This window comes from Homarus americanus, unplaced genomic scaffold, assembly GCF_018991925.1.
Source record: "Homarus americanus isolate GMGI-L3 unplaced genomic scaffold, GMGI_Hamer_2.0 scaffold42150, whole genome shotgun sequence".
NCBI lineage: Eukaryota > Metazoa > Arthropoda > Malacostraca > Decapoda > Nephropidae > Homarus > Homarus americanus.
Window position 1 is genome coordinate 52,024 of NW_024713731.1, and position 15,477 is coordinate 67,500.

At 44.9% G+C, this 15,477-nt stretch overlaps 1 protein-coding gene across 1 annotated transcript in view; it reads right to left on the reverse strand.

Annotated features, from left to right (window-relative positions):
- Positions 1–11,619: 11,619 nt before the first annotated feature.
- Positions 11,620–15,477, reverse strand: part of LOC121874717 (periaxin-like) — a 5,661-nt gene continuing 1,803 nt past the window's right edge. Inside the window, exons 2-3 of the mRNA XM_042378995.1 lie at positions 12,337–14,935; positions 11,620–12,303 (exon numbers count right to left, since the gene is read on the reverse strand). Of these exons, the coding sequence (XP_042234929.1) occupies positions 11,620–12,303; positions 12,337–14,935 (3,283 nt within the window). The remainder of the gene's footprint in view (positions 12,304–12,336; positions 14,936–15,477) is intronic.

The following is a 15,477-nucleotide window of genomic DNA, read 5'->3' on the forward strand; positions in this document are numbered from 1 at the left end:
ATGTTGGTTAATAGTGAAACCTCTATTTAACGAACTATAGAGATGAAAGTCCGTTATATCGAGGGTCCGTTAGATGTGAATCCCTCCATCTAACTGATTATATTCAGATGAAAGTCCGTTATATCGAGGGTCCGTTAGATGTGAATCCCTCCATCTAACGGATTATATTCAGATGAAAGTCCGTTATATTGAGGGTCCGTTAGATGTGAATCCCTCCATCTAACGGATTATATGGAGACAGGTGTCCGGTACAGAGAGGACGGGCGAGGCGAGACAGAGTTGTGTTATGATGGGTAGATTAGCTTCCCCCTCTCTCCCCTCTCCTTCCCTCTCCTTCCCTCTCACTCCCAACCTCCCTCGCACTTCCCTCCCTCCCCTTCCCTCCCTTCCTCCCTCTCCCTCAGTCTCCTACACTCCCTCACTCTCCTTCACTGTCCCTCCCTCTTCCTCCCCCTCTCTCCTTCTCCCTTCCTCTCCTCCCCCTCCACATCGCCCCTCCCCTCCCTCTCTCTCCTCCTTATTCCCCACTCACCCCCCCCACCCACTCATTTCCTTCCCCTCTCACACCTCTTTCATCCACTCACCTCCCTCTCCCCCCCTACCCTCCCACTCCACTTCTTTCCCTCCTTCATTCACTACCATCCACTTCTCCCCACCCCCCTCTCTCTCTCACCCTTCACACCCCTCTCCCCCACCCCTCTCACTCCCTCTCCCCCTCGACTCGGCAACAGTGGGTGAGTGGCAGAGGGGAATTAAGTGATCCTAGTTTGAGCTTTACCAATCTACGATCACAGCCTGTAGTCCCTCTGTTGATAACCCCTACAGGTAAAGGTGAAGATGGGTACAGGTGTGAAGATGAGTACAGGTGTGAAGATGAGTACAGGTGTGAAGATGAGTACAGGTGTGAAGATGAGTACAGGTGTGAAGATGAGTACAGGTGTGAAGATGAGTACAGGTGTGAAGATGAGTACAGGTGTGAAGATGAGAACAGGTGTGAAGATGAGTACAGGTGTGAATATGAGTACAGGTGTGCCTACGAGTACAGGTGTGAAGATGAGTACAGGTAGAATGAGATGCATGTAATGATAGTGAAGATGAGTACAGGTGTGAAGATGAGAAATATAGAAAGAAGATGAGCAGGTGTGAAGATGAGTACAGGTGAAGATGACTACAGGTGTGAAGATGATACAGGTGTGAAGATGATACAGTGTGAAGATGATACAGGTGTGAAGATGAGTACAGGTGTGAAGATGAGTACAGGTGTGAAGATGAGTACAGGTGTGAAGATGATACAGGTAAGATGAGTACAGGTGTGAAGATGAGTACAGGTGTGAAGATGAGTACAGGTGAAGATGAGTACAGGTGAAGATGAGTACAGGTGTGAAGATGAGTAATGGAGAAGATGAGTACAGGTGTGAAGATGAGTACAGGTGTGAAGATGAGTACAGGTGTGGAAGAAGATGAGTACAGGTGTGAAGATGAGTACAGGTGTGAAGATAGTTGTGTGAAGATGAGCATGTGAAGATGAGTACAGGTGTGAAGATGAGTACAGGTGTGAATGATTATAAAGAAGATGAGTACAGGTGTGAAGATGAGTACAGGTGTGAAGATGAGTACAGGTGTGAAGATGAGTACAGGTGTGAAGATGAGTACAGGTGTGAAGATGGGTACAGGTGTGAAGATGAGTACAGGTGTGAAGATGAGTACAGGTGTGAAGATGAGTACAGGTGTGAAGATGAGTACAGGTGTGAAGATGAGTACAGGTGTGAAGATGAGTACAGGTGTGAAGATGAGTACAGGTGTGAAGATGAGTACAGGTGTGAAGATGAGTACAGGTGTGAAGATGAGTACAGGTGTGAAGATGAGTACAGGTGTGAAGATGAGTACAGGTGTGAAGATGAGTACAGGTGTGAAGATGAGTACAGGTGTGAAGATGAGGACAGGTGTGAAGATGAGTACAGGTGTGAAGAGGAGTACAGGTGTGAAGACAGTACAGGTGTGTGAAGATGCACAGGTGTGAAGATGAGTACAGGTGTGAAGATGACTACAGGTGTGAAGATGAGCACAGGTGTGAAGATGACTACAGGTGTGAAGATGACTACAGGTGTGAAGATGAGTACAGGTGTGAAGATGAGTACAGGTGTGAAGATGAGTACAGGTGTGAAGATGAGTACAGGTGTGAAGATGAGTACAGGTGTGAAGATGAGTACAGGTGTGAAGATTAGTACAGGTGTGAAGATGAGTACAGGTGTGAAGATGAGTACAGGTGTGAAGATGAGTACAGGTGTGAAGATGAGTACAGGTGTGAAGATGAGTACAGGTGTGAAGATGAGTACAGGTGTGAAGATGAGTACAGGTGTGAAGATGAGTACAGGTGTGAAGATGAGTACAGGTGTGAAGATGAGTACAGGTGAAGATGAGCAACAGGTGTGAAGATTAGTACAGGTGTGAAGATGAGTGCTGGTGTGTGAAGATGAGGCCAGGTGTGAAGATGAGCTGTAAAAGAAGATGGAGTACAGGTGTGAAGATGAGTACAGGTGTGAAGATGACTACAGGTGAAGATGAGTACAGGTGTGAAGATGAGTACAGGTGTGAAGATGAGTACAGGTGTGAAGATGAGTACAGGTGTGAAGATGAGTACAGGTGTGAAGATGAGTACAGGTGTGAAGATGAGTACAGGTGTGAAGATGAGTACAGGTGTGAAGATGAGAACAGGTGTGAAGATGAGTACAGGTGTGAATATGAGTACAGGTGTGCCTACGAGTACAGGTGTAGATACAAGTACAGGTGTTGTCTGAAGTTTAGTATTCAGCGGCTAGAGAGTTAGGTTAGGTTCGGTTTACTCCAACACCCTGGCAAGGTGTACATGAGGAAGTGTACAAGGAGGAAGCGTACATGGGTTAATGTACATAAGCTAGTTTGCATTAGGTAGTGTACAAGAAGGTAGTGTACGTGGACAGAGGAACCCAATCACCCACTTCGTCAGGATATCAAGAACCTGGAACCTACCTTTCCCTTACGAGGATAAAGACACCCACTAACCTGACTCTCACCTGTAGCCTCTGTGAATGAATTAGTTTGTTTACATGTGGACAGGTACGGTGTTTGTGGTATGCATGAAGTTACGATTATTTTTAGAAGCTGAATGGAGTTGTTTATGTTTTCTGTTGTCACTTGTTGTGGTAGAGTAGATGTTGTTGTTGTTTTTGTTGTTGTTTTTGTTGTTGTTTTTGTTTCGGTGTATTCGTTCATGAAATTGTCCCATGATGAATGGATGGCATGTTTGTATTTTTTTTTCTTCTGTGTGTGTGTGTGTGTGTGTGTGTGTGTGTGTGTGTGTGTGTGTGCCATTTCTTCATTTCTGGGCCGATTTCTCAGAAGTCTTTGTTGACATTTCTTCCCAGTAATACAGACGGACCTTCAGTGGTTAACGAGTTTCCTCAGCTTATTACGAGTTTCCTTAGCTTGTTACGAGTTTCCTCAGCTTATGACGAGTTTCTTCAGCTTATTTGTCGTAAATGTGTTAGTTGAGGACATATGCCGATTAATGGGAAGGTTTAATCGGGTAGAGCGTGGTTATGGCGTGTGACGTAGGTAGTTGTGGCATTGAAAATTTGTTAAGTAGCTTCGTGTGGTCGAGGCGTGGTTTAAAAGTGCGGTAATCGTGGTTTAAAAGTGCGGTAATCGTGGTTTAAAGCGTGGAGGAGGCGTGTGATGGAGGCGTGGTTTATGTGCGGTAATTATGGTTTAAGGCGTGGAGGAGGCGTGGGTGTAAGCTGTGGTGGTGGTATGTATAGCGTGGCGTGGAGTGGAGGAGGCGTGTGGTAGGTGCGTGTTTGTGGCGTGACGTACTGGCTGTTGAGGTTGTGGCGTGGTGATTAGTGGCGTGTGGTAGCGATGTGCAGGGGAGGCGCCACACACACACACACACACACACGGCTGGTCTAGATAAATATTCTATTTCTGGTGAATGACACACACACACACACACACACACACACACACACACACACACCTATATATAACCCGTTAGGTCATTTGACATATTAAACAAGAGAATGTAATTAAGGGCGGACTCTACTGCCGCCCCGAGACACACGGGGTCAACGCTCCCTGCTCGTAATAGACAGCATAAGCTTACTCCAAATTCATGATTGGGGGAGGGGGTATACTAAGCGCCTTTTTCGGGATTGTCTTTGTGTTTTTTCGCGCCCTTTTCAGGATTTTCTTTGTTTTTATTATTGCGCGCGGTTTTTTGTATTTTCATGTTTATTGTTTTAATGAGAAATATAATAAAGTTGTTAGAGTTGCTGGTAATGGAAGCGTGTGTGTGTGTGTGTGTGGGTGGGGGGGGGCGGCACCTGCTGGGGACCTCCTTCTCACGGTGCCAAAGTAAAGAACTGAATCAGAAAATGGTGGACGTTTTAGCACTTGGCGGCTGTGTGTGTGTGTGTGTGTGTGTGTGTGTGTGTGTGTGTGTGTGTGTGTGTGTGTGTGTAGGAGCCCAACCATCCACTCACACCCAGCCACCCACCCACACAAACACACACAGCCAGCCAGCCACCCACACTCCACCCACCCCACCATAAACCACCCCAAACTCTCGTCATTGGTTTAAAGGAGATTTTACACAGGAGCGTAGTTACTGGTGTATTGATTTGTTTTATTTTTTACGTATGTGTGTGTGTGTGTGTGTGTGTGTGTGTGTGTGTGTGTGTGTGTGTGTGTGTGTGTGGTAGGTGCTGAGTGTGAGACATAAAATAAGAAATACTGACACACACACACACACACAAGAGAGCCCTTGACTCTGCTCCTCAACCTCCACCTTCATTATTTTGTGTTAATTAACCTGTGTTGCTGAACTGTGGCTCTAACAATGATGGTATTACTCTTGTTGTGAGAGATAGATAGATAGATAGATAGATAGATAGGTAGATAGATAGATAGATAGATCGGTAGATAGATAGATAGATAGGTAGATAGAGACGTGTGTGTGTGTGTGAGAGAGAGAGAGAGAGAGAAGACTGAACTAAATCATTATCGTCCCAAATTTATTTATAAGGAAGCCTAATAACTTCAATTAATTAGTAACTATTAAGAATTGGTTAATTAGCTATTGTCTCTTACTGATTAGTTAAGGTACGTAACCAATTATTCCAATTAATTAGCTATGCCTCATCTTACGTAATTAGATACCCCTCTTACTGGGGGTAATTAAGACGCTTAACTACCCTATAGTTAATTAGTTATGTCACGTTCCTGGGTGGTTAAGGCTTCTGTAGCTAATTCATTATTACCTCTTTTAGCCAAAGTTGTTACGTGTTACAGTAATAGTTAAAGTACCTAAGTAATTAAAGTTAATTGGTTATGCTTCTTTATTTTAGCCAATGAATTAGTATGTTCGACTGCAATAGTTTAGAGGCTTAGCTAATCTGAGGCTAATTAATTATACCTTATACCAATAGTTAAGACACTTCGCTAATCTCAGGTTAATTAGGTTTCCTACACCAGTAAAATTTAACACAAAAATAAAAATAATTTCCAGGAATTTAATTTGTCCTCAGGTTAGTGGCGCGAAAATTAGCCGACAAGTTTTTGCTTAATATTTTTCGTATATTTTTATTTCATCGGATGGAGGGAAAATAGTTTTTTGTGGGTGCTTGTTTCACGGTGACCAGAGGGAGAGAGAGGGGGGTGAGGGAGAGAGAGGGGGTGAGAGAGAGGGGTGGAGGGGGAGAGGGGGGGTGAGGGGAGAGGGGGTGAGGGAGAGAGAGGGGAAGAGGGAGAGAGAGGGGTGGGGAGGGAGAGAGAGGGGTGGAGGGGAGGAGAGAGGGGTGGAGGGAGAGAGAGGGGGGTGGAGGGGAGAGAGGGGGTGAGGGAGAGAGAGGGGTGAGGGAGAGAGAGGGAAGAGGAGAGGAGGGGTGAGGGGAGAGAGGGGTGAGGGAGGAGAGAGGGGTGAGGGGAGAGAGGGGTGGGGAGGGAGAGAGAGGGGAGAGGGGGGTGAGGAGAGAGAGGGGTGAGGGAGAGAGAGGGGGAGAGGGGTGAGGGGAGAGAGAGGTAGGGGAGGAGGGAGAGAGAGAGAGAGGGGAGAGGGGTGAGGGACAGAGAGAGGGGTGAGGGAGAGAGGAGGGGGTGAGGAGAGAGAGGGGTGAGGGAGAGAGAGGGGTGAGGGGAGAGGGGGGGAGGGGAGAGGAGGGGTGAGGAGAGGAGAGGGGGGGTGAGGGGAGAGAGGGGTGAGGGAGAGAGAGAGGGGGGTGAGGGAGAGAGAGGGGTGAGGGGGAAAGAGGGGGTGAGGGAAAGAGAGGGGGTGAGGGGGAGGGAGGGTGAGGAGAGAGAGGGGTGAGGGAGAGAGAGGGGTGAGGGAGAGAGGGGTGAGGGAGAGAGAGGGGTGAGGGGGAGAGGAAAGAGGGAAAGAGAGGGGTGAGAGAGAGAGAGAAAGGAGAGAGAGGATGCAGTGGAGGGAGAGAGAGAAGAGACAGAGAGAGGGAGGTAATGAGGGATGAGAGAGGAGAGAGAGAGAGAGAGAGAGAGAGAGAGAGGGAGAGAGAGAGAGAGAGAGAGACTCACAAACGGAAATGAATAGCACAGAAATGTTGCCGCAAGTGTGTGTGTGTGTGTGTGTGTGTGTGTGTGTGTGTGTGTGTGTGTGTAAGACCAGACTGCGGAGGGCAGTGCCGCAAGCGACCAGTGGAATAGATTGTGGAAATAGAATGATAAAACAGTTTGTGGAAGAGGTGGAATGATGGGACGGGTTGTGGAAGAGGAGAACAGAAGAAGATATGGGAAGGGACAGTGGAGCAAAATGTGGAACAGATGATGAGGGCAGATTGTGGAAGGGGAAGGTTAGTGGGGAAAACATGTGGAAAAGGAATTATTGAAGGGTTTGGTAGAACTTGTGGAACAGTTTAAAGAAATAGTCAGTGGAACAAGATGTGGAAGAGGCTTGTGGAAGGGGAAGGATAATAGGTGGTTGTATTGTGTCTCTCCATAACCTGTAATGTAGAAACAGTGAGAAATTACAGTGTAGTGAGGGAGTATAGTGAGGGAGTATAGTGAGGGAGTATAGTGAAGGAGTGTAGTGAGGGAGTGTAGTGAGGGAGTGTAGTGAGGGAGTGTAGTGAGGGAGTATAGTGAGGGAGTATAGTGAGGGAGTATAGTGAGGGAGTAGGTGTAGTGAGGGGTGTAGTGAGGGTGTGGTGAGGGTGTAGTGAGGTGTGGTGAGGAGGTGTGGTGAGGGGTATAGTGAGGGTATAGTGAGGGTATAGTGAGGAGTATAGTGAGGGTGGTGAGGGTGTGGTGAGGGAGTGTGGTGAGGGGAGGTATAGTGAGGGAGTGTAGTGATGGGTGAGTGAGGGAGTGTAGTGAGGGAGTATAGTGAGGGAGTATAGTGAGGGAGTGTAGTGAGGGAGTGTAGTGAGGGAATGAAGTGAGGGAGTGTAGTGAGGGAGTATAGTGAGGGAGTGTAGTGAGGGAGTATAGTAAGGGAGTGTAGTGAGGGAGTGTAGTGAGGGAGTGTAGTGAGGGAGTATAGTGAGGGAGTGTAGTGGAGGTAGGTGGAGGGATCATAAGCATTGTTGCAAAATAGATTCAGAGGTGTGTGTGTGTGTGTGTGTGTGTGTGTGTGTGTGTGTGTGTGTGTTTTGCACTGAACACCTGAAGGGCGTTTCCCAGGTGTCGCACCCCGCTCCAGCCCTGAGCTCGCCACACCTACCTGATATTAACCTAACCTAACCTAACTACCCTTAACCTAACCTAACGTATCGTAACTTAACCCAATTTAACCTAACCTAACCCAATCTAACTTAACCTAACCTAACTTAATCTAACGTAATTATAAATATCCTAACCTAACATAACCTGACCTAGACAGACTTTAATCAAAACTAATGGTATTTAACGCGATATAACTTAACCTAACCTGACCCACCTTTAATAACCTATCCTAACTTAGCCGTAACTTACCTGTGACTTAACCTAACCTAAGCCGCGGTATTAGTATGATTATTCGGGCTGAGGTGAGGCTTAAGTCTGACCCAGAAACGTTTGTCGAACATCTACTGGAGTGGGTGGAGGGAGTGGGTGGAGGGAGGTGGTGGAGGGAGTGGGTGGAGGGAGTGGTGGAGGGAGTGGTGGAGGGAGTGGGTGGAGGGAGGTGGTGTAGGGTGTGGAGTGGAGGGTGGGTGGAGGATGTGGGTGGAGGTGGTGTAAGGGGTGGAGGGTGTAGGGTGTGGGTGGAGGGGGTGGTGGAGGTGGTGGAGGTGGGTGGAGGGTACAGGTTGGAGGGAGGTGGTGGAGGAGTGGTGGAGGGAGTGGGTGGAGGTGGGTGGAGGTGGTGTGGGGTGTGGGTGGAGGGTGGGTGGAGGTGTGGTGTGGGGTGTGGTGGGTGCGGTGTGGGGTGTGGTGGAGGGGTGGTGTGGGTGTGGAGGGGGTGGTGGAGGGGGTGTGGTGGAGGGTTGGAGGTGGGTGGAGGGAGTAGGTGGAGGATGGGTAAGGTAGGGTGATTGGGATGGTGGGTAAGGGAGGGTGTGGGTGGTGTCCGGGTTAGGTTAGGTTAGGGTAGGTTAAGTTTGAATCCATGGCTATTTGTCCGGTTTATCGTATCGCCAACAGCTAACTGGTATCTCGCTGAGCTAAAGAGACAGCTAAAAGAGACCCAGGAGGATTGTTGAGGTTTGTGGAGTAGGAAGAGGAAGGAGGTGGAGGAGGAGGAGGAAGAGGAGGAGGAGGAGGAGGAGGAGGAGGGAAAGAAGAAGAAAGAACGAAAGAAAGAAGGAAAGAAGGAAGGAAGGAAGAGACATTACATCCCACGGTAGCAAAGTGTGTGTGTGCGTGTGTGTGTGTGTGTGTGTGTGTGTGTGTGTGTGTGTGTGTGTGTGTGTGTGTGTGTGTGTGTGTGTGTGTGGCAGGGTACACGGGTCTTGTTCCAGTTTATTTCCCCATCACCTTTAAAAAGAGTTGAGTATTAGTTATTCAGAGAGCCGCATTCCTCACCACTTTGCCGCAAATCCTGAAAGATGGACTAACCTGCGGCAAGCTGACGCAGGGGTGTGGTGAGTATGAGATCAGTGTTGTGTTATGGTGTTGAGATCAGTGTTGTGTTATGGTGTTGAGATCAGTGTTGTGTTATGGTGTTGAGATCAGTGTTGTGTTATGGTGTTGAGATCAGTGTTGTGTTATGGTGTTGAGATCAGTGTTGTGTTATGGTGTTGAGATCAGTGTTGTGTTACGTATTAACATGTTAGTCTTAATTAACTTCTAACACCTGTAATGGGACAGGTGGTGGTGGTGATAGTGAGGGTAAATGGTGGTGGTCGTGGTAGAGGTGGGTTAGGATGGTGGTAGTGGTGGGTTAGGATGGTGGTAGTGGTGGGTAAGAATAATGGTGGTTGTTGTTGGTGGGTTAGATTAGCTTAGGTCAAAGCAGGTCAAACTAGGTCAAATCAGGTCAAATTAGGTTAGATCATAATAGGTTTGGTTAGGTTACGTTAGAGCAGGTCAAACTAGGTCAAATCAGGTCAAATTAGGTTAGATCATAATAGGTTTGGTTAGGTTACGTTAGAGCAGGTCAAACTAGGTCAAATCAGGTCAAATTATATTAGATCATATTAGGTTAGGTTAGGTTAGAGCAGGTCAAATTAGGTCAGATTAGGTCAAATTAGGTTAGATCATAATAGGTTTGGTTAGGTTACGTTAGAGCAGGTCAAACTAGGTCAAATCAGGTCAAATTATATTAGATCATATTAGGTTAGGTTAGGTTAGAGCAGGTCAAATTAGGTCAGATTAGGTCAAATTAGGTTAGATCATAATAGGTTTGGTTAGGTTACGTTAGAGCAGGTCAAACTAGGTCAAATCAGGTCAAATTATATTAGATCACATTAGGTTAGGTTAGGTTAGAGCAGGTCAAATTAGGTCAGATTAGGTCAAATTAGGTTAGATCATAATAGGTTTGGTTAGGTTACGTTAGAGCAGGTCAAGCTAGGTCAAATCAGGTCAAATTATATTAGATCATATTAGGTTAGGTTAGGTTAGAGTTGGGGCCAATTAGCAAGCGGGGATCAGGTACTGCAGGTGCGTTAGTGAGGTGTGGTGGTGGCGTGTTAGGTAAGCCCCAGAGGTCGTGTGTGCGTGACTCTGGCAACACCACCACTTGGTATACACGATGAATAATAATATACACTGTTGTGATTCACTGTGTATACTGTGTGTGTATATTGGGGAAATGAATATGTGTGGGTATTTCTACATGTTTACTGTCACTTTCTCCACTTATCTTACACTTTTTCACTGTGTATACTGTGTGTGTGTGTGTGTGTGTGTGTGTGTGTAAATAATAATAATAATAATTAACGGTTTATTGAAAGAGCTTGGCAGCCAGAAGGCTGAAAATATACAGTTACATATTTGGGGAATGGGTTTCGAATTATAAATAATATACAAGTAACATAAGTGATACAAATAAGATATATAATAACTAGATGGGGAAAAGCTCAAACTACAGTTCATTTCAACATAGTGACAGTGTAAGGAGTAGTGTTTACTGGGAGTGAATACACTGGTTTATTACAGTTATTGATAATTTTACAATGGTTGGGACTGGGCTGTTCTTATAGCGATCAGTTCGTGCACGTATGGGCTGGATGCGGTTGTGGTGTCGAACAGCAATTCTCCGGGCTAGGGATCTCAGGTGGTAGTAGGAGCCGGTGTCGAGGATGGTGTAGAAGCTTCTTACCAAATTTGCAGATGAGGTCGTGGTGATGGTCAGTGAGTCGAAAGGGTCAGTGTGTTGAGCGCTTCTTGATATGTGGAGTAGGAAGGGAGAATAATCTTGCGTGCCCTCTTTTGCACTTTTTCTAGGTGTTTACGTTGTGTGGCATTTAGGGAGGAAGACCAGGTGGGGAGGCATAGGTGAGCTTGGGAAGTATGAATGTTGAGTAAACACTGAGGAGCTCGTGTGCAGGAACTCCGAGGGACTTGAGTCGGCGGAGGAGGTGGAGACGGAAACTGGAGGATTTGACAACTTCACTGAAGTGTGGTTTCCAATTTAGTTTGTTGTCTATGGTGACGCCGAGGAGCTTAGTGGAATCTACAACCTGGAATGTGTTGGGACCTAAAGTAATGGAAGGGGGTGGGACAACGTCGGAGGAGAGGTTGATGTGCATAACCATGGTCTTGGTATGGTTGATGGTAACGTGGTTGTTGGTGGCCCAGTTTTGAAGACTGTTCAATAAATCCTGAAGGGCGGTATAGTTGGGAGCAAATTGTTGACGCTGATCCCAATGGTGGAGTCGTCGACATATTTCCAGCAGGCAGGGGGGTGTCTGTGTGTGTGTGTGTGTGTGTGTGTGTGTGTGTGTGTGTGTCTGTGTGTGTGTGTGTGTGTGTGTGTGTGTGTGTGTGTGTGTGTGTGTGTGTGTGTGTGTGTGTGTGTGTGTGCGTGTGTGTGTGTGGATAGTTGTACTTGTTTTATTATCACTTTACTGTCACTCTCTACACTTACAACACAATTATTTCAACTCATCTTCATTGTATTTATCTCTGGGCTATTAACCTCTGGACTATTAACCTCTGGGCTATTAACCTCTGGGCTATTTATCTCTGGACTATTAACCTCTGGGCTATTTATCTCTGGACTAATAACCTCTGACTTTCTATATTTATCTCTGGGCTATTAACCTCTGGACTATTAACCTCTGGGCTATTAACCTCTGGGCTATTTATCTCTGGACTATTAACCTCTGGGCTATTTATCTCTGGACTATTAACCTCTGGACTATTAACCTCTGGACTATTTATCACTGGACTATTAACCTCTGGACTATTAACCTCTGGACTATTAACCTCTGGACTATGTACCTCTGGACTATTAACCTCTGGACTATTTATCACTGGACTATTAACCTCTGGACTATTAACCTCTGGACTATTAACCTCTGGACTATGTACCTCTGGACTATTAACCTCTGGACTATTAACCTCTGGACTATGCACCTCTGGACTATTGACCTCTGGGCTATTTGTCTCTGGACTATTAACCTCTGGACTATTAACCTCTGGGCTATTTACCTCTGGACTATTAACCTCTGGACTATTGACCTCTGGACTATTTACCTCTGGACTATTAACCTCTGGACTATTTATCTCTGGACTATTAACCTCTGGACTATTTATCTCTGGACTATTAACCTCTGGACTATTTATCTCTGGACTATTAACCTCTGGGCCATTAACCTCTGGACTATTTATCTCTGGACTATTAACCTCTGGACTATTTATCTCTGGACTATTAACCTCTGGACTTAACCTCTGGACTATTTATCTCTGGACTGGGCCATTAACCTCTGGACTATTTATCTCTGGACTATTTATCTCTGGACTATTAACCTCTGGACTATTAACCTCTGGACTATTAACCTCTGGACTATTATCTCTGGACTTAACCTCTGGGCCATTAACCTCTGGACTATTTATCTCTGGACTATTAACCTCTGGACTATTTATCTCTGGACTATTAACCTCTGGACTATTAACCTCTGGACTATTTATCTCTGGACTATTTATCTCTGGACTATTAACCTCTGGACTATTAACCTCTGGACTATTTATCTCTGGACTATTAACCTCTGGGCCATTAACCTCTGGACTATTTATCTCTGGACTATTTATCTCTGGACTATTTATCTCTGGGCTATTAACCTCTGGACTATTTATCTCTGGACTATTAACCTCTGGACTATTTATCTCTGGACTATTTATCTCTGGGCTATTAACCTCTGGACTATTTATCTCTGGACTATTAACCTCTGGACTATTTATCTCTGGACTATTTATCTCTGGACTATTAACCTCTGGACTATATATCTCTGGACTATTTACCTCTGGGCCATTAACCTCTGGACTATTTATCTCTGGACTATTAACCTCTGGACTATTTATCTCTGGACTATTTATCTCTGGGCCATTAACCTCTGGACTATTTATCTCTGGACTATTTACCTCTGGACTATTTATCTCTGGACTATTTATCTCTGGACTATTTATCTCTGGACTATTTATCTCTGGGCCATTAACCTCTGGACTATTTACCTCTGGACTATTTACCTCTGGACTATTAACCTCTGGGCCATTAACCTCTGGACTATTTACCTCTGGGCTATTAACCTCTGGACTATTTACCTCTGGACTATTAACCTCTGGACTATTTACCTCTGGGCCATTAACCACTGGACTATTTATCTCTGGACTATTAACCTCTGGACTATTTATCTCTGGACTATTTACCTCTGGACTATTAACCTCTGGACTATTTACCTCTGGGCCATTAACCTCTGGACTATTAACCTCTGGACTATTAACCTCTGGACTATTTATCTCTGGACTATTTATCTCTGGACTATTTATCTCTGGGCCATTAACCTCTGGACTATTTACCTCTGGACTATTTACCTCTGGACTATTAACCTCTGGGCCATTAACCTCTGGACTTTTTACCTCTGGGCTATTAACCTCTGGACTATTTACCTCTGGACTATTAACCTCTGGACTATTTACCTCTGGGCCATTAACCTCTGGACTATTTATCTCTGGACTGTTAACCTCTGGACTATTTATCTCTGGACTATTTATCTCTGGGCCATTAACCTCTGGACTATTTATCTCTGGACTATTAACCTCTGGACTATTTACCTCTGGACTATTTATCTCTGGACTATTTATCTCTGGACTATTAACCTCTGGACTATTTATCTCTGGACTATTAACCTCTGGACTATTTACCTCTGGACTATTTACCTCTGGACTATTTATCTCTGGACTATTTATCTCTGGACTATTTATCTCTGGACTATTAACCTCTGGACTATTTATCTCTGGACTATTTATCTCTGGGCTATTAACCTCTGGACTATTTATCTCTGGACTATTTATCTCTGGACTATTAACCTCTGGACTATTTATCTCTGGACTATTTACCTCTGGGCCATTAACCTCTGGACTATTTATCTCTGGACTATTAACCTCTGGACTATTAACCTCTGGACTATTTACCTCTGGACTATTTATCTCTGGGCCATTAACCTCTGGACTATTTACCTCTGGACTATTTACCTCTGGACTATTAACCTCTGGGCCATTAACCTCTGGACTATTTACCTCTGGGCTATTAACCTCTGGACTATTAACCTCTGCACTATTACCCTCTGGACTATTAACCTCTGCACTATTAACCTCTGGACTATTGACCTCTGTGTTATTTATCTCTGGACTATTAACCTCTGGACTATTAACCACTGTGCTATTTACCTCTGGACTATTAACCTCTGGGATATTTATCTCTGGACTATTAACCTCTGGACTATTTATCTCTGGACTATTAACCTCTGGGATATTTATCTCTGGACTATTAACCTCTGGACTATTTATCTCTGGACTATTAACCTCTGGACCAATAACCACTGTGCTATTTATCTCTGGACTATTAACCTCTGGACTATTTATCTCTGGACTATTAACCTCTGGACTATTTATCTCTGGACTATTAACCTCTGGACTATTAACCACTGTGCTATTTATCTCTGGGCTATTTACCTCTGGACTATTTATCTCTGGACTATTAACCTCTGAGCCATTAACCTCTGGACTATTTACCTCTGGACTATTTACCTCTGGGCCATTAACCTCTGGATTATTTATCTCTGGACTATTAACCTCTGGGCTATTTACATCTGGGCTATTAACCTCTGGGCTATTTACCTCTGGGCTATTTACCTCTGGACTATTTATCTCTGGACTATTAACCTCTGAGCCATTAACCTCTGGACTATTTACCTCTGGGCTATTTACCTCTGGACTATTTATCTCTGGACTATTAACCTCTGGGCCATTAACCTCTGGGCTATTAACCTCTGGGCCATTAACCTCTGGGCTATTAACCTCTGGGCTATATTTAAACCACAATAATGTTAAAAAATATATAATTCTTTTTTATATTTTTGGGGCTGAATTATTGAGGCGGTGTACTTCCCTTTCTCCAGGTAAAGAAGAGTGTATAATTAACCTGTATACCTGATAATTAATCCAACAGAGACAATTATATCACGTTTGTTCGTCCCGTTAAGAGTTATACCACCTGATTATACTCGCATATTGTTATATTCCTTTGTTATTTCTACTTTTTGAAGCTGATTTTTGTTATTTTTTGTTATTCCCTCATTTATTAATTCTTTCTTCCATGTCTCTTATTCTCAGCTGTTCATATGTTTTTTATGTCGTCAATCGTCACCCATTTTACCCATCACCTATTTCCATCCATTCTTCCTATCAGGCATTCAGTTTTCACCCATACCCCCATTCTCCATTTCCACCCATTCTTCACCTTCTCACTGTCATATCAGAACCACCCACCCACCTATTTACTCCCCATTCTCTACCCTATCTATCTCTGCCTATCCCCTGACCCATGCACTCACCACCTATCCATGA